This window comes from Hyaena hyaena, unplaced genomic scaffold (genome assembly GCF_003009895.1).
Source record: "Hyaena hyaena isolate Hyena2069 unplaced genomic scaffold, ASM300989v1 scaffold_467, whole genome shotgun sequence".
In the NCBI taxonomy this organism is placed as follows: Eukaryota; Metazoa; Chordata; class Mammalia; order Carnivora; family Hyaenidae; genus Hyaena; species Hyaena hyaena.
In genome coordinates this window covers 586743-611536 of record NW_024081100.1, presented here as the reverse complement: position 1 = coordinate 611536, position 24794 = coordinate 586743, and the positions used below count along the sequence as shown (strand labels likewise).

At 42.7% G+C, this 24794-nt stretch overlaps 1 protein-coding gene and 1 long non-coding RNA gene across 4 annotated transcripts; one reads left to right on the top strand and one right to left on the bottom strand.

Annotated features, from left to right (window-relative positions):
* Nucleotides 1-915: 915 nt before the first annotated feature.
* Nucleotides 916-21671, bottom strand: CASP3 (caspase 3). Of its 3 annotated transcripts, none has more exons than XM_039253850.1 (7): nt 21589-21671; nt 9939-10003; nt 7531-7658; nt 4280-4408; nt 3787-3962; nt 2851-2971; nt 916-1689 (listed from the first exon to the last, which is right to left on the bottom strand). In XM_039253850.1, exons 2-7 carry the CDS (start codon nt 9989-9991, stop codon nt 1460-1462), a joined length of 837 nt encoding a protein of 278 aa, XP_039109781.1. In that variant the 5' UTR covers nt 9992-10003; nt 21589-21671; the 3' UTR covers nt 916-1459. The 3 variants fall into 3 exon arrangements, with proteins under 3 accessions (XP_039109781.1, XP_039109783.1, XP_039109782.1); XM_039253852.1 differs by having other exon boundaries at nt 916-1068; XM_039253851.1 differs by having other exon boundaries at nt 7531-7655.
* LOC120246376 lies at nt 2640-3953 on the top strand. Its single transcript, XR_005532032.1, has 3 exons — nt 2640-2732; nt 2854-2977; nt 3865-3953. It is a non-coding gene; the product is annotated as an uncharacterized LOC120246376 (long non-coding RNA).
* Nucleotides 21672-24794: the final 3123 nt, after the last annotated feature.

Genomic DNA, 24794 nt, shown 5'->3' with positions numbered 1-24794 from the left:
AAAGTTCTGTAGGTAAAACAAGGGCTGTCATTTATAAATGTGAGTTCCTTTCTTTGAGCAAAGGTAGCTCACGTTCAGTGTGAGAGACGGAAGCCGGTGAGACACGGTGACGCGGCAGCAGTGGCTCAGGGCCCGCCTGAGCGCCACTTCCCTGCGCCAGGGGAGGGGGAGATGGGGGGAGTTCTCTGGGTCTGTGTGCCGTGGGCCTTTCATGTCAGAGGAACAGAACGTGCTTATAACAGGACCATTTTCTGTGTAGACATCAACAGAAAATAACATGCTTAAAAACCATACTATAAAGCGTGCTATGCTTTTGGCTGTGACTCTCACCTTTGGAAAATTTCCAATTCCGAAGTTGCTGATTTGGCCTGCCTTCTTGGAGATTCCTGCCCTGGGGGGCATCCTCCAGGCTCACCAGTCCATACCAAGCGACTAGGCGGTGGTGATTTTTCTGGAGTCGGTCTGTGGCCCTGTTGTCATTGCACAGGCTGTGCCTGCCGTGTCTCTGCTCAGGTCACACCATCTCCTAGTTACAGAGCGCCCAGCTGATGGATCTATTGCTTCTTCGTTCCATGGCACTGTTTATTATGCACCTTGTATTTTGTTATGTTCCTGTAGAATTTCGTCAATTCACGCTATCAGCGTGCTCGACAGTTTGAGGTTTTTCCATAAATGCTCTTCACGTGTTCTGCCGTGGGGGGCTCGGCGGGTGGGCCTGGGCACAGGCATTGGGACCCGGGTATGCTGGCAGCCGAGCTCCTTAGCACCTCACACTTCTAACTCGGTTTCCCTCCACAGATGCTATGTTTAGCTTCACACGAGTCGACGGAATTTGCTCACACTGCCTCTCTAGCAAAACATTATTTTCTTTTTCAACAGCAAACATGACTTTTTGCCGCAAAAGACATGCTCAGGACCAACATCACAAAACCATGCACTCAAACGATCTAAAAATACAGTTGACTTGTCTCCAAATACGGATTCTAAAATCAAGGTAGGTCTTGAAGACTTTGACCAAGCCCACAGGTCCCCCCACACTCTAGGGTTTCTCATTCCACATCAGCAAGTCTGTGGGGTGACAGAAGCCAGAGTTCATACTCTCACATGACAGCACACCAGTATCACTGAACTTCCTAACTACTGTGTTTAACGTTTTCATATTTACTTAAAAATTCATCACATAGCATCACTACAACTTGCTAATTACGAGAGCAGTTTATTTACAAACATTTCCCCTCATAATGATTGTGCCAGTATCCACTTTTATTCATCCCTAATTAAATGTGATTTCAACTACCTGATTCTGAGTTTGAGGTAGCCTCATAATTCTGTTGCTATGAAAGTGGCATGTTCCACAATACCACCTGAAGTATTAGATTACATCTAACTGAGAGAGGAAAACCAAGTTTTCGTCACTTGGCATACAAACTAAAAAAAAATGAAAAAAAATCATCCATCTTTAGTGATAAAAATACAGTTCTTTTGTGAGCATAGATACAATACACGGAATCTGTTTCTTTCCATGAAAAACAGAGTCAAGAGAAAAGGACTCAAATTCTAGAGCTACCTTTCGGTTAACCCGAGTAAGAATGTGCATGAACTCAAGCTTGTGAGCATATAGTCTGAGCATCGAACAAAGTGACTGGATGAACCAGGATCCATCCTTGGAATTTCGCCAGGAGTAGTAACCTACAAGGCAAAGTATAACCAAAATGCCGTGAGTGTCTCATGCTCTAAATTTTTACATAATCGTCAAGGAGAAAACAAGCATAAACTTCCTCAAGCAGGGCCAGCCCTAAGAAAGAAAAGAAACAACACTTCTGGTGTCCGGGGAAATGACTCCAGAGGGGAAAAATGTGTGCTGCGTATACACCCCTGCGTGTGGCGAGGAAGGAAAGAGTTGTGGACTCTGTTCCCCGCTGAATTATGGGAAGCTCTCTTCTCTGGGTCCTGCAGAGAGGGTTGAGGGAGACATTAAGAAACACCCCTGGGGGTAGCATGGTGTTGCAATCAGATTATTGACTCAGCCAAGAGGAAGCTGCTCGGGTCTGCGCACACATTCGGGTGTCCCAAGTGTCTACAAGGCATCTGAATGAGTATGATAAAGACATTGCAGAGTATTCAACTCCAAAAAGGGTAAAAACTGTTTTTATCGTACTTTTTTCAGACTAATTCTTGGATCTACTGCTGCTAATTTAGAAGCACTTGGGAAGATGTTCTGAGGTTAAAAAGAAGTCAGATGGAGCATATTTAAAAATGTAACATCTTTTAAAAATACCTTTGTCCCCATTTCCAAATTTTGTGACGCCCCAAGTTAGGTGTATAATAAGTAAATTGCACGCTCAATCCACATTTATTTATATGCTGACGGGTTTAACACAGAGCACATTTCTTTTCCCCCATTCCACTTTACCTTCTCATATGCTATTCAGGTTTTTCTTTTTTATTTCCTATCTTCCAAAGAATTCTTGGAAAACATACCTCTCTCCGTACCTCTCTTGGATTCCAACTCTCCGATTCCAAGAAGCGGAGGAAGCTCTCACAATCACAATGCCTGTGACAACACGGCCCCTACTGCGCTGTTATATGACAAGGCGCTATTCTACATTACACTATGGTCTCCTGGCTGGTGTTAAGTTCGTGATGGCACTGTGAAGTATGCTTCCTTCTGGAAGCAGATTTTCCAGCCAGACTTGCCAAAGACAACCTTCAGACACTTGTCTGTAGTTAAGGTATCTGAAATACAGACCAGCTAGCTGTTTATGAATATCAAAATCCTGACAGCCTTTCGAATAGTTTCTTTGCGTTTAAGATCTCCAGGTAACACTCACTATTTTGTACCCTTCTTACCAGGGGCTGTAGAATACGCATATAAGAAGTCGGCTTCCACTGGGATTTTCTGACAGGCAATGTCATCCTCGGTACCACTGTCAGTCTCAATGCCACAGTCCAGTTCTGTGCCTCGACAGGCCTAGAGGTTAGAAAACAGACATTTACTAAAAAACTGTTAGGTCTGAGGCACCTGGGTGGCTCAGTCAGTTAAGTCTCTAACTCTTGGTTTTGGCTCTGGTCATGATCTCACTGTTCGTGAGTTTGAGCCCCTTGTTGGGCTCTGTGCTAAACAGCGTGGAGCCTGCTTGGGATATTCTCTCTTTTCTTCCCTCCCCCCCCCCCCCCCCCCGTCTCCCTCTCCTTCCCTCCCCCTCTCCCCCCTCCCCCCACTCATGCCTGCTCTCATTCTCTCCCTCTCAAAATAAATATTTAAAAAATAAAAGACCATGTCTGTACGCATAGAACTGTGATTTCCTTTTAAAAATTTCCTTTGTAATATTTATTTTATTTTTCAGAGAGAGAAAGGGAGAGAGAGCGAGCAAGCAGGGGAGAGGCAGAGAAAGGGAGACACAGGATCTGAAACAGGCTCCAGGCTTTGGGCTGTCAGCATAGAGCCTGACGTGGGGCTCAAACTCATGAACTGTGAGATCATGACCTGAGCCAAAGTTGGCACTCAATTGACTGAGCCACCCAGGCAGGCGCCCCTACACACGTAACTGTGATTCCTAAGAAATGTAAAGGCTGTGTAAAAATGGATGTTAACTATGAAGAATCTTTTTGATAGAAGTCTAAGATAAACATTTGTTCTAAATCTTGTAAGTGGTAGTTTAAATGAATAAAAAAGTTACAATAGTTCAGTAGCTTCAGGGGGAAAAAAATAAATCCATCGGCTAATCCACAAATGAGTAAATCCCTGATTAATCCTCCACACCAGGTTATTTAGTGAAAGATTACCTGAATAATGAAAAGTTTGGGTTTGCCGGTTAGACTTCTACAATAGTCCCCTCTGAAGAAACTTGTTAATTTTTTCAGGTCAAGAGGTCCATTTGTTCCATAAATGATTCCTTCATCACCGTGGCTTAGAAGCACGCAAACAAAACTGCTCCTCTTGCTATGATCTTCTCTGGACACTGGAAAAATGTTTACAAGTAAGGAAAAGAAAACAAACAAAACCCAACACAACTTCGTTTGCCAATTTCCTAGGAGCCCACACAGGAGAAAGATGAAGGCACTTGAAGACAGAACTGAAATCAAAGAAACCTCACCCAGGGGCCAGATGTCACACCTCCAACCATTTTAGGGAGGTGGCATGACTAACTCTTGTTATTTCTATACAATGTGGATTACAAACAGGATGCCACAATTCTCACACTTTATTATTATAATTACAGCCACATTGTCCCATAAAAGTGGACCATGAAGGTGGTCACTCTTCATTATTTCTTACCACTGTCCAGCAATGCCACGATTTGTTCACGTGTAAGATCGTTTTTATTCCTGACTTCGTATTTCAAGTTTGTGAAGGTTTCCCGGAGGTTCGCCGCATCCACATCTGTACCAGAGCGAGATGGCATTCCTGGAAAACAAAGGATTATTTAAATTGCATTGAAAAGAAAAAAAGAGTAATTGCTCTGAATGAACTATTCAGCGAGTCACACAATCTGTAATAAATTCTTTTCAGCTGCTCAGAAAATTCAATTACTCTGATCATGGTAACACTAAGTCTCTTTAGTTTCTTGGCATATAAGACACTTCAGAATATAAGCTCTATTAGTGTTACGGTCAGAAGGAGACCTTTCACAGCTGCTTAGATAGTGAAAACACAACTGAAATGCTTAATGGGAGAACTTTGGTTAAATAAATTATGATTCATTTATGTAGTGGAATATTGTGTTGCCATTTCTATAGACAAAATTTTACCATGGGAGATGGTCATTGTATAAAAAAACCCTATAAAACAGTAGGATCCTACTTTTGTTTAAGAAAAATATGATATACATAACAATATACACATCTCACACACTCAGAGGAATTGGATTTTTTTAAGTTCCCAGCAATTTTAAGATACATTACTACTTTAATAATATTTTTTCAGAAAAAAATACCCCCAGAAACCACTACCACATTAATATTGTTCACCAGACATCCTGCTAGGAATAATTTCCTCCAACCCTTTCCAAACACCACGAGACTGTGATTATGATCGGCTTCTTCTGTACAGATGTGGGACAGGAGTACAGAGAGGTTCAGGTACTTGTTGAAAGTAACAAAGTTGGCATTAGGCCTGTACCCGGGGGTCCTGGGCTTTTATCACTTGTTTACAGTACCTTCCACATAAATGTGCAGACTGGTTGCACAACGCACCCAGATTTCAAAATGCTGTTATGGAAGACACTGAGAATTGAGTAAATTACTAACATGTGTTAATAGAAAAAAAGACTCAATGTCTATACCTCCAAAACATTGTTGATAGAGTATCTCTGTGTAGTGTGACTGTGAGTGATTCTAATGGTTTTTCTTTTGTTAATCTGTAGTTTCTGAAATTTCTACTATGGCCATAAGTAATTTTTATAAAATTAAAATAAGCTTATCAAAGTTTTGACTTTGGAGTGGCTGAGGACACCATGCAGCTATATGACAAGGTGAGTGAATTTTGGTCCTAGGTTGTGAGCCTTTAAAAAAAAAAAAAAAAATTCTTAATGTTTGTTTATTTTTGAGAGAGAGAGAGACAGAGAAAGAGTGTGAGGAAGGGATGGGTTGGAACACAGAGAGGGAGACACAGAATCTGAAGCAGACTCCAGGCTCTGAGCTGTCAACAGAGTCCGACACAGGGCTCGAACCCACAAACCATGAGATCATGACCTGAACGGAAACCAAGCACTCAACCGACTAAGCCACCCAGGCATCCCTATGAGCTACTTTTTTTTTTTTTTAATTTTTTTAATGTTTTATTTATTTCTAGGAGAGAGAGAGACAGTGTGAGCAGGGGAGGGTCAGAGAGAGAGGGAGTCACAGACTGAAACAGGCTCCAGGCTCCGAGCTGGCAGTCAGCACAGAGCCCGACGCGGGGCTCGAACCCACGAACCGCGAGATCATGACCTAAGCGAAAGTCGGACGCTTAACCGACTAAGCCACCCAGGCGCCCCGGCATCCCTATGAGCTATTTAATAGTAGAACAGAAAGTATGACACTTTCTGAGATCAAGAGATCACTGAGAGGCTCTGACCTTCAAATTTCAAAGCAGAAAAAGAGCTCATTCTAACGCTAAAGCCAGACTGTGGTTTCTTATTTGTTCTTACGGTTGTTAAGGAACAGGTTCAACAATGTAAAATCCTACAGGAAGTGGGCATCATAACTGGCAATGTGAGGCAGAATATCTGATGGTTGAAGGCAGCATCTCAACCTACAGCCGAAAGCAATACAGATACTGCCATTCATACTTAGACACCCATTTCCAATCACTCTGTCCTCATTCTTCATAACTAACCTAACATCGAGTCCCACTTCTCTTTCCAGTGCAACCTGGCTTCTTCTGGCCATTTTCACCATCACTCTGGTAGATCGCCTCCTAAATTAGATCTGATGCTTCTAATTTCTTTAATTAAAAATCAATTCTAATGTGATCAGTATGCCAATTCAAAGAATTATCACAGCATCAATTTAAAAAATAAGTGGAAAAACAGCCCATTCAGATGGTAAATTATACAAATTAAGCAAATGGAATGTTGCTTGCATATTATGAATAAAACTAAGCTCTAAGAGAAACAATCAGGCAAAAATACCAAGTACTACATCAAGGTATTAGCTATTTAGGATTGTAGGGGATTTTATTTTTTATATTCTCTAAAAATAAAGTCTGAAACGTATTAGTAGATTCAAGTCGTACCCGGTCTAGAGACAGAGAAGGAGATTTGGTGATCAGGCCATGGTGAATCTAAGAGAACAGTTTCAGTGGAGAGGTAGTGGAGAAAACCGATTCAAGAGGGATGGAAAGAAGTGAAAACAGCAAGCCTAACATACACATTTTCAAAATTTAGAGGAGACAAAAAGCAGATCAACACTTAAAAGGAAGCAGGGTAAAAAAAAAAGTCTCTTTCAGAAGGTGGTCTGTCATTTTTGCAGGGGAAAAGGAAAAGTCAATAGAGCAAATGAGGATGCACACAGATGAAGGAGTCCTGGAGGTGAGTTCAGAGCTCAGGCTGGGGGTGTGGTCAGCTACACCCAGGCCAAGTCCCACCTCTGCTACTAAATTATCGGTGTGACTCTAAGAATTGGTGTGACTCTATGAGAATTTTAACCTTTCAGCACCTAATAGTGGTTACTTTTCAGGGTTGTTATGCAAATTAAACAAGAATACCTACAAGGTGCCCTGCAGAGTCCCTAGAAGGAAAGATTACTCTTATTATTTGTTGAATCCTTCTATTAGCATAAAAGAGGGAGCAGGGGGATAAAGAAGTGAGGGCAGGAGAGCCGACACAGACAGGAGGCCTGCTGTGGGAAGGGGGAGAGACTATGATGATGGATAGAAGACAGAGTTCATAATGTATTGCAGGACATGTAGGGTCCTGTGCTCCATCCTCACTTGGTGGCTATTCTTTGTTATCGTTTACTAATAATATCAGTTCTATTTTTAAAATTATACCAAATGTAAATGGCACAATATTTGAATAGGACTAAAAATTAGGTCAGGATACATACCAGTACTTTCATGAAAGTTCTTATTATTAATTATTATACATAAACCCATTTCAGGATAATCCATTTTGTAACTGTTGTCCAAGTATATTCCGGAGTCCATTGATTTGCTTCCATGGAAGATCTTTCTGCTTGGAAATCAAACAACAGTTTGCAAAGGTAGAAAGACCAATACTGCTGTTCACATTAATACAACACACATACAAACAGTTCACATTTGTTGGGTGAAGGTCAGGCTGTGTGCTACAGGCCTTTCCTGATTTAAATTTCACGAGAAACCATGATGAGAAACCTCCTTACTGATGAGGAAGTGACTGCTGTTAAGAGTAAATAACGTGCAGGTGGTTATGCAGATACGTGTCAGGGCGAAGGCTGAGAGCACCTGTTGGACTTCAGAGTTCAATGTGGAGTTTTAATCTCCACATTTTATGTTTCCCTCTAAATTTGATAGAATTTCATCACATACATTTTATGCTTTAAATATGTTAAATATCTTGTAGCACTGTGAGATATTTTACCTTTTAAAGTAAGAGCAGTATCTTAAAACTTACCCTGAAATGACAGGAAAGCAACAAAATGCATATATGACTCGAAGCACAATATTTATCACAATTCCTAAATTGTTCCTTAAATGCCATGCGCTAAAAAATTAATAGTTAATACAGAGAATTAACTGTTGTAAATAACTGGAAAAATACTTGTCTGAAGGTTACTTATCCAAAAACCTCCGTTAACCTAGACCAGAGTCAATAAACTTTTTTTTTCTTTTCCCAAAAGGGCCAAATATGAAGTATTTGAGGCCTGTAGCTCGTACAGCATTTGTTGCAGCTACTCTGTTCTGCTGGTGAATGTAGCCCAGGACAATATGTAAACTAAAGTGTATGGCTACGTTCCAATACTTGACCACACAAAATAGACTGCAAGCCCAAATCCTGATCTAGCCCAAGAATCAGGAAATACCAGGTCTAGGAACAGCCAAACCTCAATACCTAAAGTGCACATACCCATACCTTTAACCTGAGAAGATTTCACATTACATGCAATGCTAAAATGTTGGGAAAGGATGAAAACAGTACATGAAAGCAGTCAAGGTCAGAAAAGAACTATTATATTAGCTGGAGGCAAAGATCCCCACATTTTACAGGGGAGAAAATTAACAGTCTGAAAGCTGACTGACTTGTTAGAGATCATACAGATATTGGGCCCTAGGACTGTAATTCCCCACCGCCTCCTGCTGCTCCGAGGGCCCTCTCCCAGCAGGACAGCCAGCCTGGGAGGGGCATGCCTGATAAAGAGCAGACTCAGAAAGCCAAGGGACGTGGGATAAATTATAGGATAAAAATGACCTAAATCTGTTTTGGGCTCATATGCAATTTGCTATTAAATTACATTCTAGGGGCGCTTGGGTGGCTCGGTCAGCTAAGCGTCCGACTTTGGCTCAGGTCATGATCTCACGGTTCAGGAGTTTGAGCCCCACATCACAGCTCAGAGCCTGGAGCCTGCTTCAGATTCTGTGTCTCCCTCTCTCTCTCTCTCTCTGCCCCTCCCCCGCTAATGCTCTGTCTCTCAAAAATGAATAAAATGTTAAAAAAAATATTCTATATGATAAGGAAAAGGTAGGAAAATGCATATATCATTTAAAAAGGCTTTTAAAAAAAAATCCCAAAACCCTCTAAAAGGAGAGTGCATTTCACTAGTTTAGTTTCTAGGAAATCTCCTTAGCGAAACAGATACTGCTACATCTTTATTGGTAACCTGTTACTAGTTCTGTAATACTCTTGTTTAGTACTAAAACTGTTATTTCCCTAGGTGGTCCAAAATAGTAATATCAGGTCTCAGAAATTTTAGAATTCAAAGTTCCACAAGACATTGCAAATGGATAATGACTTGAATTAAATTGAGTGAGTTTTATCTTTTTCCCTTCTCTAACATCTGTTTATGGGAAACATGAATATGCAAAATATTGCAAAGAGGAAGACAGGAAAACAAAGGGTACAAGATCATCTAAAACCAGGCAGTTCTTCTCCAGACTCAGAACTGGCATTTCATTTTTAGTCTTGGGAACTCATAGATAAACACACGCCTCAAATCTCCCCCAAACACAGAAGCTCTCATTCCTGCAGACGGATTTAGGAAGGCCCAGAAGCATCCAGACTTGCGAGTTCTGCCTTTCCTGTGGGGTCCCATTTCCAGGTTGGGGTGTCCGACTGTGGGTCAGGCACTGTACCTTGTCTTTCCCCCCATCCTCCCCATACTTTCATGGAAGTTTGATTTGAAAGATAAGACCCAGGGAAGCTGCTGAGGCGGGGGCTCTGGTTGGGAAGTCCTTTCTGCTTCCTCGCTCCAAAGTTCCCGGTGTCACATGCACGTGTCTTTCTCTGATTATGAAGGATAGTGTTAGAAATACTCACGGTTCTGAATTTTTAATGGATTTTGCATCCACTGAGTTTTCACTGCCCTCCATGGGTACTTCTAACTAGAATAGAAAGATAGGAAAGTAATCAAAATCCATCATCATAAGACCACTGCATCATATTAATTATTCCAATGATTATTTCTCCAAATTAATGCTTTATATGGACATTTTCACATTAGCATCCCCCACCCCCCACCAGCTTCACCTCTACCATTAAAATGTTTCCGGGAGTCAAACCTGAAAACAATAATCCCTTCTAAATGTATGTGTAATGGAGCCTACTTCTTTCTCTCTTTCTTTTTTAAGTGAGCTATGAAGTCCATAGTGTATACAGGTAAGAAGCATGTGGCTTGATAAATTTTTATGTTTGTACACTCCCACCCGACCAAGATACCAAGTGCAACTTATTGCAACAGATCAGATCATTCATTGATAAGAACTCAGCCTTCCAACTCCACACCGTCCAAACAAAACCCAGAAACTCCCCATCACAATGGTATACCTCACATCATACTATTCTACAATGCTTTAGATTTTTGAGAGATACAGCACCAGGAAGTTCCACACCTCCATATAATCTTTATTCTGAAACTGGCCTTGAGAATTCCGACTTCTCATTTAGGGTGGTGGGAGGGCCCGGGACACCAGGAAGTAAGAACTCCCAGGAAGTAAGATCTGAAGTTTCTGCTTCAGGCTTCCATCAGACAATTCTAGTGTACCTTACGCAGTGAGCAAGTCCTACAATCAAAGCAGCTAGCACTTTTTATACAGCAAGTACTGTGCTGGGCATGGGATCTTTCCTCTTCCCAACACTCCTATGAGGCAGGAAGCTCCACTTTTAGTGATTAAATGACTTGGTCCAGTCACAGAGCTGCGTGACTGAGGCCCGTTCCTTCCCACTCTGCTCTGAGACCTCTGAAGAATCCATGTCCTTACTACTTGTCTTCTGGAGTTCTCCCATGTCTTCTCTAGCCTTCCAGAAGTAATTCCCATGGCAATCTGCCTCCTTAAATAAAGAGAGAAAAAAAAAACCAAGGCCACAATTTCTCGACTTTCTCCAGCCTCTAGAAGCCCTGACTCTCTCAAAAATTCTAACCAAAATACAACTTTAACCTAACTCATATGCTAAAATCAGAAATCTTAAAAGAATATTCCAGCCCATCAACAGGACTCACTCAACCACCGAAGCCTTTATAGAAAGTCCTAGCCTCCCTTCTCACTTCTAAAGTTAAAACATTGTGATAAAACATACATAAATTTACCATCTTAACTATTTGAAGTGTACAATTCACTGGCATTGTGTATAGTTATATTATTGTGTAACCATCACACCATCCATCTCTAGAACTAACTTTTTCATCTTCCCGAACTGAAATCCCTACCAAAGTCTGCCCCTTTCAAGTCCTAAAAGCTAGGGAGGCCTCTTCTGTTCTCCAAAGTTCAGTTCCTTACCCCTAACTAGTACATGCCCCTGTGGTAGGGAAAGATGGAGACAATATGGAGGGAAGGACATGTCACCATTTCAATTCAGCCACAGAGGAGGGTAGCATCTCACCTTCTCTCAAAGCCACTCTTTATTTTGCATTTCTAACAAAGACTCTTTGCTTTTCTACCATCTTGTTTCCTACAGGGTTTCTAGAAAACCAAGGGAGGATGGTGATGAACCATCTTTTAGTGAGTAAGCAGATATTTAGTGAGCACATGCTTTGTGCTAGGTACCACTGTAGGTAGTAGGACAGAGTGGAAGACAAGGCAAAATTCTTACCTTCAAGAAACTTTCATTGTAGAAAGGAAGATTAGATAATAAGATTTCTGACACTAATTGGGACTCTGAAGAAAATAAAATAGGGTAAAGTACTAGAGAGACTGGAGTGTGAGCTACTTACGCTAAGATGTTTGGAGAAACCATCTCCAAGGTGACATCTGCATCGAGATCCAAATGACAGAGAGGCTAACCTTGCCAGGGAAAGGCCAGCAAGTACAAGTCCCTAAAAGAGTTTGATGAATTCATGATATGGAAAGAAGACTAATTTGACTTAGTGCATGGTCAAGGAAGGGAAGGCATAAAGAGCAATGAGGTAGGAAAGGTGAGATCATATAGGGCCCTCAGGAGCTGAGAGCACTCTGGATTTTATTCTGGTTGCAAGGAGAAACCACTGGTGTGTTTTAAGCAGAGGAAGGAAGGCCTGCTTTCAAAAGATCACTCTTATAAGCTGAGCAGAGAATTAACTGCGGAAGACTGGAGCACAAGCACATAGGCCAATGAAAAGCCTTAAAGAACAGTTCTAGAAAGGGATGATGATGACTTAGACTAGAGTTACAGTTGATGTAGGTAGTTAAGAGTCTGTAACTCAAGGAGAGATCAGTGCTGGAGAATAAGGGGCACTATGGTATTTAGAGGGCCAGCAGGAGACTTAGAGAGGACATTGAAATGGGGAGTATCAGATGAATGTCAGGAAGGTCAGAAAAAATTGTCTAACACTTGGAAATTTCAGTGTGGCACTGGCCATTGTCTAGAGGAATCTTGACTTTATAGGTTGTCTTCTTTTGACTGACCTTGTACTGAGTAGTTTATTTTACAACTCTGTAGGAAGGTAAGTCATGGAAAATGGAGAATCATTTGATTCTTGTCTACAGCAACAAAATTGGATTTGTCTTTTAATGAAGCAATTGGTTTTGAACTTGTAGAAAAGAGGACCCTTCCAAATTACGTTTTACTGCCCTAGAGGATATTAACCAGTTTTGCTTCTATTAGCAAATTTGTTTCATTATACCCAACCATTTATGTTTGTTCTTCCCATTCTCCTTTGATCTGGTCTTAATATCTTACTGGTTCTATTATTTATTAAAATATCTAGGGCGCCTGGGTGGCTCAGTTAGTTAAGCATCTGACTCTTGATTTTGGCTCAGGTCATAATCTCACAGTCATGGAATCAATCCCTGCATCTGGGGCTCCTTGGGATTCTCTCCTCCTTTCTCTTTCTGCCTTTCCTCGACTTGCACACACACACTCTCTCTCTCAAAATAAACATTTAAAAACATACTTCAAAATATCTGACACATTTATTTTACATTTACCCAAGAGCCACATTTTATGCTTTTCAAAAATCACAGTTGAAAAGGATCAATGTTGCTGCAGCAGGTTGGGGAGAAAATGGGAGAACAAAAATGAGTAAATGTAATGAAAGCGAGGAAACAGTTTTGCAGTGAAAGGGAAAGGAGAAATGGATAGTAGCTGGAGGGAGGCAGAGGGGTAGAGATTTCTTAAGTTGTTTGATTTTAAAGATAGGTTATAGAAGGCAAGCTTTCATATTGATGAGAATGATCTGTGTAAAGTGAAAAATTAATAAGGCAAGAGAAGAGAAAGTTCCTGAAGGGATAAAACGGTTTGTGGATATAGCTCACTCGTGGAGAGGCGTTAGTCTCTAAGAACAGGAGAGGGTGCCGGGATGGGAAGGAAGACTACCAGGCACACCGTGTAAGGAGACAGTGAGTGTGACGTAGGGCGGATGAGGCACTCGCCCTGGGATTGCTCCTATTTCTGCTCTGTTTAGAAGATCAGCCATGAGACAAGAATCCCAAAATGTTCTGGCTGTACTTTCGTGTGGACTTACCCATGTATTTTAACCAAGTCATACCTAAACCAGGTCACTCACAATACGAGCAGAGGTGTGTGAGATACTCATACACTACTGGAAGGGACGTTAGTCAGGGTAATTACTTGATGTCCTCCTATCCCTCAATAAAAGCTTGGAAGTTTGATCTAATAAAATCATACTTCTAAGAATACAGCCTAAAAAATAACCCCAGCAGTTGGTGGGGGGATGGAGGAGGGAAAACTAAGGATATGCATTATTTATCAAAATACTGAGAAATATTGAAACTGAGAATAGTTAAATCACTGATTAACCGAGCCATAAAACTTGGAGAAAATTTTTTTTTTAATTTTGGAGAGAAAACACACATGGGAGAGGGGCAGAGGAAGAGAAAGACTCTCAAGCAGACTCCACACTTAGCCCTGCTATAAAACTTCTTAAAAGAATGTATCAAGGGGCACCTGGGTGGCTCAAACACCCGACTCTCAATTTCTCAATTTCGGCTCAGATCATGACTCCTGGTAGCGGGATCAGACCCTGCGGCCAGGCTTTGCACCGAGGGTGGAGTCTGCCTGGGATTCTCCCCCCATACTCTCTACCTGTCCCTCCCCAGCCCTCTCTTTCTAAAAATAAACAAACATTAGAAAAAAAGTACTTATCAATTACATAGAAAATGCTTATCATATAAGGCTAAGTAAATATAGGTTATAGGGTTGCCTGGGAGGCTCAGTGAGTTGAGGGGCCAACCGCTGGCTCAGGTTGTGATCTCACAGCGGAGTTCGAGACCCGCCCTGGGCTTGCTGCAGTCAGCACAGAGCCTGCTGTGGATCCTCTGTTCTTTCTCTCTTTCTCTACCCTTCTTTCGCTCATGCTTTCTCTCTCAAAACTAAACATTAAAAAAATAATTATAAGGCTGTATAAAATAATCTCCATCAAAGCAAACACAAGAAAAAGACCCAAAGTAATTATCTAACATATTTACATATTTACATATTAACTGTGGCTATCTCTGGGGGATAGGATTATTGGAAACTTATTTATTCCTTAATATTTTCCTGTGTTTTTATATGATATCTGTATAGTTTAAAAAATTTTTTTAATGTTTTTATTTTTTGAGAGACAGAGCATAATTGGGGGAGGGGCAGAGAGAGAGAGAGAGAGAGAGGGAGACACAGAATCCAAAGTAGGCTCCAGCCTCTGAGCTGTCAGCACAGAGCCCAACAAGGGGCTTCAACTCACGTGACCTGAGCAGAAGTCAGATGCTTAACCAACTGAGCCACGCAGGCGCCCCTGTATTGTTTTTAAAGTTAGAAAATAGTAACCAAGATGATTTATCCTATGAAAGTAGCAATCCTTCCTTAACTGCTCTGTGCCATGTTCTAGTCTCCCTCTTTTTCTTTCTCTTTCACACATTGAAAAAAATGTATGAGGTACAGGAAACCTCAAATATCCCTGAACCATAAATCTAGAGACCAAATTGCCCCATGCAGGCCAATTCTAAGTGGGCAGACTAGAGCTCAAAATAATTATCCATCCATAATTTTTTGTTAAAAAACAAAGTTTTTTAACTTAAAGAACAAAGTTTAACTTAAAGAACAAAGTTTTTTAACTTAAAGAACAAAATTTGATGAGCTGACAGAATAGAGTGGCTAACAATTGTGAAAACACAGGCAAATACATAATACATGATTTATTGTTGTTATATTACAATCCATATGAAAATAATACTATCTGTGCTTCAAGACTTTATGGCCAGCCTGTAGTAAATCTGGACTGAAAACAGAGTGGGAAAGAAGACTTAATAAAATGTACAGTGGGAGAGCTCAGGAACCCCTAAGGGCTACTAGGTTCTCACATGGGATTGAAGTCCTTAAGAGATCCTGTCAAACACTTTGGCCAACAGTGCAGCGACTCTTAGACTGAAATACTAATTTGTAAGAATCTTTTATCTTTTGCCAACAATAAGCTGTGAAATTCTATCCTTATAGAAAGTTTTAATTCAAGTAGTGACCAGCTTTCCATAGTTTAAAAATACTTGGCTTCTTGGCTCATATCAAATGTTAGTATTTCATTTTATTTTTTATTTTTTAAGTATTTTTTTTTTTTATTTCTAGGAGAGAGACAGCGTGAGCAGGGGAGGGTCAGAGAGAGAGGGAGTCACAGACTCTGAAACAGGCTCTAGGCTCTGAGCTGGCAGTCAGCACAGAGCCCGACGCGGGGCTCGAACCCACGAACCGTGAGACCGTGACCTAAGCGAAAGTCGGACGCTTAACCGACTAAGCCACCCAGGCGCCCCGTTAGTATTTCATTTTAAATAGGAGACTTTTGCGTAGTTACTTTGTAGTTGCTTCATTTTTATTGAACTTTCAATGTAACTTAATTTTTTAGAGAGCGAGAGTGCACAGGGGCAGAGGGTGAGAGAAGATCCCAAGCAGGCTCCACACCCTGATGTGAAGCTCGATCCACAACCCTGGGATCATGATCTGAGCCACAATCAAGAGTCAGATGCTCAACCGAGCCACCCGGGTGCCTCTATTGAACTTTAACCAAGTCATTCTTAAAAGTTAAAAAAAGTTTCATATAGATCAAGCTTAATACAAGTAATTATATAATTTAATAATATCTAATGTTAGGCACGGGACGGACAATTTTGTTGCAGTAAGGGAATGGTGGCTGAAAGGAAAAGATGTGAACTGTTTAGAATGGGATTATACTATAAGGATTTTTCAGAAACAAATACTATCATGTACTTCATGGCTTTCGTTATCAGTATCTGAATACTATACATTGTGACAGTATCAGATGACCTTCATATAGTATCACAAATTTACATAATGGTAAATAAAATCCACACTGCCTCAGACGCGTGCACATTTCCTCTCTACTTGTCACCATCTGCTTTTTCCATGTGAAAATATCACACCCACTGTTGGGATTGACACTTTGGTTCTTACAGAACTCATGTGTCACATTTAGCTTTACCTCACTTCCATTAGCTAATGCCTGGCTGAATACAAATTATTCTGAGGATGGTGATCTCATCTTGAAGGATAAAAAACCATCCCTCGAGGGAAATTATCTAATGCTCCAAATGATAACAGGAGTCTATGTTCTTAGAACATTTCCATTTGACAAAACGATAAGTGGGAAAATATACAAGAAGTGTTTAAAAAACATATCCTAGCGCAGCAATGAACCTACTACTAATTGTTTCTTACTGTACTGATGTATGTGATTTTTTTTCATCAATTCAGAATGCTTCTGCTCACACAGGAAATTTTTTTTTTTTCTAGGAGAGAGAGAGAGAGACAGCATGAGCAGGGGAGGGTCAGAGAGAGAGGGAGTCACAGACTGAAACAGGCTCCAGGCTCTGAGCTGGCAGTCAGCACAGAGCCTGACGCAGGGCCCGAACCCACAAACCGCGAGATCATGACCTAAGGGAAAGTCGGACGCTTAACCGACTAAGCCACCCAGGCACCCCAGGAAATTTCTGAATATATATTAGGTCCTAGAGAAAATGTAAGTAGATCAATTGACATTAGATGGCAACTTGAATGTGGGTCTTGGAGTCACTTCTCAAGTTCCTAGACCCTTGTAACGTTTGCCACGGAAGCTACAAAAAGATCTTCAAGTTGAAAAACAGGTGGTCAGTATAAATTCGCTGTCACTCTGAGACAGATATTTAAACATTCCATGCTGTGTTTTCCCAAACAAGAGAAAAGTTGTAATGTTTTCCTATTTACATTGTGGTTAGCCAATGAAAGGGACCATCGTGTGTTACAATAAGGCAGTAAAGAAGTGAAAGACATCTACAGTTAAGGTGCAGAATGGACATTTCTAAAATTGCAATTTCCATATGAAGTTATAAAATGTTAAAAATGAAACAGCCCACAAAATCCTGTTGTTAAAAAATGAATAGTTTTAAAGTGTGCCTATGGTAGAGATTTCCAAATAAGATACTACAGTAGTATAAACAGTTTGCTAGACTGCTACTCAGCTAACCTGTCACCCATCAGAAGGTTGTTCCTGGGAGTGCCCTACAAGGCAACTGAGGTAAAGGATAAAGCCTGGTCTCAAACGGTTTGAAATCTCAAAATGAGACATCAGCATGAATACTGCTCACTTATGAATCAACTCTATGAATCTCTCTTAAAAAAAAAAAAATCACACTGTATTTTCTGGTTAGTTCTTCCAATGATGGTCTGAGATGTATTATCCCCATTTTACAGTTCAGTTGACTGAGGCTCAAAGCAGATAAGTAACTTAAGTGGCAGAGCCAGGATTCAAACCAGGATCCATTTGCCATGAGAGGGTAGATTCACACTCTTCTACGTGACTTACTCCCCTATAGGAGGGGTAACACGATCTATAATTTCAAGAGAGGACTTTGAAATCCATAACCTAGAAGCTCTAATTAAGATGAGGCAAAGGGCATAAATAACATGACAGAAACGTAGAGACACAGAAATAGTATAAAGTGCACTTACTCTAACTAATGAAGAAAATAAGCATGATGGTTATAGTGTTCCTGCCACTGGGTTAATTTACTTCTAAAAGTCCAATAACTGCTTTCATGTTAGGTATTCAGTATGTTATTAAGATATATTTTCTATATGCCTCAAAGTAAAGGTAAAGCCTTCTCATGATTTCTGGGAAGACTGCTTTTGCAGAAGAACTTGAAAAACAGCAGGGTTGTATTTATAACCTATCACAGAGGACAGAGTCTGAAAAGCAGTCACGTATCCAAATTTAGTAAGTGAAACAGAAAAACAAACTTTTCACAATAGTTTGAATAAGAAAAGATTTCGGCCGTAATGTACTATAGGTTTTACAGAAACCGTTTCCCATCTAGTCTCTGAATTTCTTTGGGGAATTATAAGAATCACTGAATTGGATGTTGTCATTGGACCTAGTAGTCAATCTTTTAATATTTATTTTGTAATTAAGGTGAAAACCCACTGAACAGCAAGTAGGATTAAATGCAGGGTAAACTAGACTAAGTTCAGTTGTGCCATAGAAACAAATCAAACCATTCGTTCCTGGCCTCTGGAAGGGCCACAGGCAGGGGAAGACAGGCTGGAATTGCTCCCTCCCTCCTCCCCATTCAAAGCCAAATTTGGTATAAAATAAATGTAAAAAGAAGGGTATTGAATGCCTTTCATAAAAATTACAGATAAGCTACAAGACTTTGTCCCGCCCACTCAGAACCACTCCTCTTTACAAGTAGATACATGCTTACAATCACCTGATTAAAGAAATCCTGCCAGCCAGAGGTTTGAAACTGGGAAAAGTCAGAGTGAGCGGTATTTCCTCATTTGTCCTTTGTGCTGTAATGATTTACTGAACGACTGCATGCAGGGACACTGTGGTCCACCTGATGGGCGCAGTGAGGGCAGAGCTGTGGGTGCTGTCCCTGTGTGGGACTCACCTGTACTCTCTAGGAATTCAAAAGTGCCTCCACAAGGCACACGCCAGCCAGGGATCCCGAACTTTAGCTCACTCTAACTCAGAAGCTGTATAAGCAATTTGCAGGCAAAAACAACACAGGCAGAGAAATAGCATTACGTAGTTAGAAAGCACAGTCAACAGATATCTCATTTTATCCTCACAACAACCCCATGAGGTGTGTCTGTAATTTATGCCTAATTTACAAATGAGCTAGTAGGTGATGCCCTTGGGACTTGGCCTTGGGTCTTCTGATAACAGAGTGCTTGTTCCCCTCCATTACATTTATTTTTACCAAATGTGTACAAAACATTATCCAACAGTCTAAGAAGTCCCACATCATTTTTGGGGCCCAAATGCCAGTGCTTCCTACCTTTGAGACAGTTTAAAGATCTAATACTAGGCACCAACACTGTTTTAAAAGCATACCTGCAAATAAAGGCTACTTTTTAGCATTGAGGGGAGATGAAGCAGTAGATTGTGTTAAATTAGGTTTGAAAGTGAAACAATAATTATAAATGTCTGTATCAGATAACATGTTAGTCTCTTAAAATGACAGAAAGAAAGGCCTTTTTTTTTTTTAAAGGAGAGCAAAAGCAAATTTGATTTAAATAGGTAAATGTTTCATTTCCTTTTTATTGTGAACAGGCTTTATTGCCACACTCTGTGAAATTGTTCATTTATTAAAACAAATTCTTACTTTCAACACCTTCTTCTGCAAAAGAGCAAAGCAAAGCCAAAGCTTCAAACATCAGGTTGTGATAGGGATGATTTAAATCTGGAGGTCACATAACTCTAACACATTCAGAGTGGCGGAGCACATTTTGAAACATGCTGGTCTAATCACTTGGCTTAGCACCTGTTACTATCTTGCATCTTCACATTGTTACAGCCACTCGATATTTCAGTCCCTGCAGTTCCTTTCTAATCCACATCTTTTAATTATAAATTGACAAGTAATCATAAAATAGGTTTATTTTTTCTAGATAGGGCTTAATTATTAAAACCCATAATACTGTAGTCTGGGCATTAACATGTGCCAGGCCCCAGACGTGGGGAAAGACAATAAGGAACAAGATAAACATAGTCCTTCATGGAATTTGCTTAAAAACTAGTAGGGAAGATAGGAAACTAGCAACAGCAAAGGATATGCCATTTCCTCCTTAGCAAATGCAGGATCCAAAAGGAACGCATAATAGGAAGACTTAAACCCTGAAGTACTTAATGAGAACACAAACCCAAGTAGGGGTTCCTCAAGGAAATGTGATGTAAAGAAGGGAGAGAGGGAACGCAGAGTGATGCAAGCAAAGAATAGGTATTACGATCAGCCTGGCTGTGAGGAAAATGAACTGATGCAATAATGAAAGATAAGGCAGGGGAGGAGACCAAGGAACCAACCGGGGCTTGGCTTGGTTAGCCTTTTTAAGGCACTGGGCTTGTCCTGTGGGCAAAGGATAAGCCTTCTAAGAATGCTATTTTGTAAAGATCACTCAGGCTGTGCTGTGAGCAACAGACTAGAAAGGGGGAAAGGGTCTGGAAGTGTGGGGACCAAGAAGGAGGCTGTTGGAGCCAGGGGAGAGCCTGGGGTGGCTCTCACACATGCAGAGAGGGGGACAAGTCTGGGGGACATTCGGGAGGTCCGGAGGCTCGACGGCTACCTGGGGAAAGAGCAGGGAGAGGTAGCTGAGAAGGCTGGTTCCTGCTTTCTTCGCTTGGATGCCCTTTACTGAGTACAGGGAGAGAGGAAGCTTCTGCAGGGCTTGAAAACCGAACCACTCAAACCAAGAGTGACAAGTGTGAGAAGGGCGCAGTTTTTCCACACGGCCTGAGGGGGTTTTAGAGCAGCTCCTAGGTGACTTAGGCAACGGATACATAACTACGGGGAAGAGCTGCAAGGACTTACGGAAGCCTTCGGGCCTGAGAAGGAATTGGAATTCAATGCTTGAAATTCCTTGTCTGGAAAACTAAGTCACAGTCTACCCGAGAAAATCTAGGCCAGAGACGGGAAAGGCAGCAAAGACCACACCGTCGTCCCGTAATGAGAGGATCGGGCCCGGAGGGCAGCGCCCCTGGGCACCACCGCGCCAGCCTCCGGCCCCCCGGGGGGGCACCGTTTCTGGACGCCAAGCGTCCGCTTCTCTCTTCCCGATCCAAATCTTAGCCCAACATTCCGCCCGCCCTCCCTTCCCAGCCTTTGGCTTCCGGCTCCAATCTCCTACAGCTGGGCTTGCCGCCCCCCCCACCCCCCCTCCCCCCCGACTTCGGGTCTAGCCTTGTGCAACCCGGCCTCGACGCTCCCAGCCTGGCCTCTCCATTCTCCCGTCCCCCGGGCTCGGCCCCTCCAGCCAGATCTCCACTCCCCGGCCCGCTCCCCCCCACTCCCGCTCGACTCCGTCGCCTAGCGGGCTTCAGAGCACGTTCTCGCACCCATGTGGAGCCATAACAAAGGATCCGCCGCACCGACCCTGCCCATCCTTTACTCTCCCCGCGGAGCAGCTGCGGGCCCGAATGCGTCGCCGCGGCGGGCGCCGGGCTTCGGAGGACGGAGGGAGCGGGCCTAGGGCTGACAGGGCCGCGGCGGGAAGGGGCGACGGCAGCACTCACCGCGCACACAGTCTCCACACAACTGCCACCGACTTGGTCCTCACCGCACAGGCTAGATTGGTCTAGCCCTCAGCCCGCGGCCCCTTTAGGGTAAGCTACAGAGCAGGCCCCGCCCCCGCCCCCGCCAGCCCCGCCTCGAGCCCGCCCCCTCGGCCCCGCGCCGACACGCCCTTCCCACCCCGGCACCGCACTCTCCCGCCCCCACCGCCCCAGCCGCTTTCTCATAGGCCTAGCGCTCTCCTTTCTCCGCCCCCTCCGCACTTATGCCGCTCCTTAATTGGCCCGGCGCCCACCTGCCGGCACGTCCCCCCGCCCCCACGCTCTGGCCTCGCTCTCGCGCCGGGACTGAAGATTGGCCCCTCCTGCTGCGGCGGCGGCGGCGGCGGCGGCCCTATTTGTTTCCGGCAGTGACGCGGGTATCTGAAAAGGACGGAGACCTGAACGCCTCACGAGACCCAAAGAGCAGCGAGAAGGGAGTCAAAGGCGGGGCAATCACATCTCCGGGAGGAAGGGGACCAGGCCTCGACCCTCGCTGGTAAATCTGTACTTAGCTTTCCTTAGCTCACCCCCCACTTCCCTGTCCCTAAATCAGAATCCTTCCCTGCTCTGCAGATTTCCCGCCTGTTTTCGTTCACAGTTTCCGTTCAGACCCTGATGCAAACAATAAATCGTTTTCGCAGGAGGATATATCAACACTATTGAGCACGACATTCTGCACCCAATTTCATGGGGTTCATGACGCCCACGTTAAGAACTAGTGTGCCCCCAACATTTTTGCCCATTCGGGTATAAATCGGGGGGCTGCGGTTTGTACATAAATAGGCACCGTCTTCTATATATGGTACCCCTTTGTTGAGTGCTTAGTACATTTTCGCAGTGCAGTTTCTCATTGGAACCTCTCTACAGCTCCAGGAGGTAGGAATTCCAATTCCAATCCCTACAGGTGTTTAAGAACGTTAACTCATTTGCTCTTGCTAAGAGTTACCTGAGTTAAACTCGGATCCTTTATTTATCCTTCCCAAATTGAGAGAGGACCAGTGTTTGGCAGTCCTTTCTCTGCTGCAGTAGAACTGAAGAATATACTTCCCTCTCCGGATCCTACCAGTGGTTCAGACCATAATTACTGCTAAGAAAAAACTAGTGCTGTTAACGAGTCCTGTTACCCCGTTGTGATGCCCACGCCCCCACCTGGGCCCAGGGATTTCTTTCCAAAATGATGCTTACGTTAAAGCAGCAGCAGATTTTGTTTTCCTGTAAATTATGCTAATTTGTCTAGTGAAACTTTAATTACAATAGAACAGTTGGCTCGAGGCAATGTCTTCTGAGTCCAGTAATTTCTTTTGACAGTTGTCTCAGAGGTGGCAAAATTTGATCTGGGCCTTGAGGAGGAAGAGTTTGGGAAAGGCAAGTGAGGCATTCCAGGTGAGAGGAATCTATGCCAGAGCCTGCATACATTGGGGCCAGCTGTAGGAGGCGGTCCCTATGCATTTGGTGGTAAGAAATAAAATGATTAATTGGTCTAGATCCTGGAGACTGTAAAGCGGTTTAGAATCTGGTCCAGATTCTAGAGGGAGTTTGGACTTCTTGAGGTAAACCAAAGTGTGAATCGAGTGATGCTCTGAATCATGAATGAGTGTTGCTGTGGAAAGTCATGAATCTGGTTTTAAAGGTGATTAGTCTGGCGGAGTTCCGCTGTTTGGAAGGGCGAGCCACTGGGGATTGGAGAAAGGGGAAGCTGGAAAAGAATAATCTATTACTGTATGTTTTGTTATCCCTTACCAGAAATTTTTGGGAAATTTGTTTTTTTTAATTGGATAGAGAGAGAGGGAGACACAGAATCTGAAGCTGGCTGTCGGCTTCCAGTTGTCAGCACAGAGCCCGACGCGGGGCTGGAATCCACGAACCACTGAGAGATCATGACTTGAACTGAATGAAGTCTGATGCTTAACCACTCAGGTACCATTAGGGAAATTTGAATATAAGTTACTTCTGTTTAAGCATAGAGAGGTAAAATGACCGGAGGGGGTGGATGGGAGAAGAGGATTCAATTAGTATAGTTACTTTCTTCAGGTGTTACTCATCTGGGATACAATCTTATGTAACAATAGTACTGTAAATTAATTTTAATCCCATACTTTATATTGAATATTTCAGCAGCAGGAGCAGTTTAAATGTATTCAAGGGGGCCAGCAAGGGGATTATGTTAAGAAAATCTTGCCACATACCAGAACATGACTCAACACTGGAACTGGAACACCTATGCCGGAAAACACAACATACAGGTGAATCTGTTCTCAGGGCACAGGGGGGAGTGGGAGTTGGGGGATAGGAACTGACTTGTGATTAGACCAAAGAAGAAAGAAACTAGAAGTGCACCAAGGAGAACCTCGGCAAGTCTTTAGCTCTCCCGAGAGGCTGGGAGTCCTTATTCCGGCTGGCCCTGGGACTCTGGCCATCAAGTGACTGAGCTGGGCAAGTCTGGGCACAAACCAAGGGAAACCAGGGCTTCTGAGGTTGGCCGGCTAAGTCCTCTCCTTCCCCCCTTCCCTCTGCCTCTCCTCCCACTACAGTGACTCTGAAAAGACTAAGAGCCTCTTTTTCTAGCCTGACCGCCTTTAGTTGTAAAATCAGTATGGAACATGGTTAAAGGCAATGTTAAAAGCATTGTGGGATGTGGCACCTGGGTGGCTTAGTTAAGTGACCGACTTTGGCTCAGGTCGTGATCTCATGGTCCGTGAGTTTGAGCCCCGTGTCAGGCTCTGTGCCGACAGCTCAGGGGCTGGATCCTGCTTTGGATTCTGTGTCTCCCTCTCTTTTTCTGCCCCCTCCCGTGTTCTTGTGCGTGCGCTCTCTCGCTCGCTCGCGCGCTCTCTCTCTCTCTCTCTCAGAAATAAATATTTAGAAAAAAATTTTTTAAAGAAAAAGCATTTTCAGGGTGCACCTGGCTGGCTGGCTGACTTGGTAAAGCTTGTGAGTCTTGATCCTGAAGTCATGAGTTCAAGCCTCACATTGGGGATAGAGCTTACTTTAACAAAGGAGGAAGAGGAAGAAAGAACATTGTGGCACAATGTAAAGACATAAAAGAGCTCTTAAACCTACTAATTTGAAATACAACAAGTGTTTTTCTTTGGAACTTGGAAACTGTTACCAAAAATAGTTATGGTCACTGTGTGAAAAGAGGTTTTTGCTGCACAATTATGTAAAAG

Bases quoted from the DNA above. Each gene is read 5' to 3' on its own strand.
- CASP3 (XM_039253850.1), bottom strand. From the start codon at position 9,991: ATGGAGGGCAGTGAAAACTCAGTGGATGCAAAATCCATTAAAAATTCA. The intron at 7,659-9,938 runs GTGAGTATTTCT...TTGATTTCCAAG, and splicing joins TCCATTAAAAATTCAGAACC to CAGAAAGATCTTCCATGGAA. The intron at 1,690-2,850 runs GTAAGAAGGGTA...TTTGCCTTGTAG, and splicing joins TGCGTATTCTACAGCCCCTG to GTTACTACTCCTGGCGAAAT.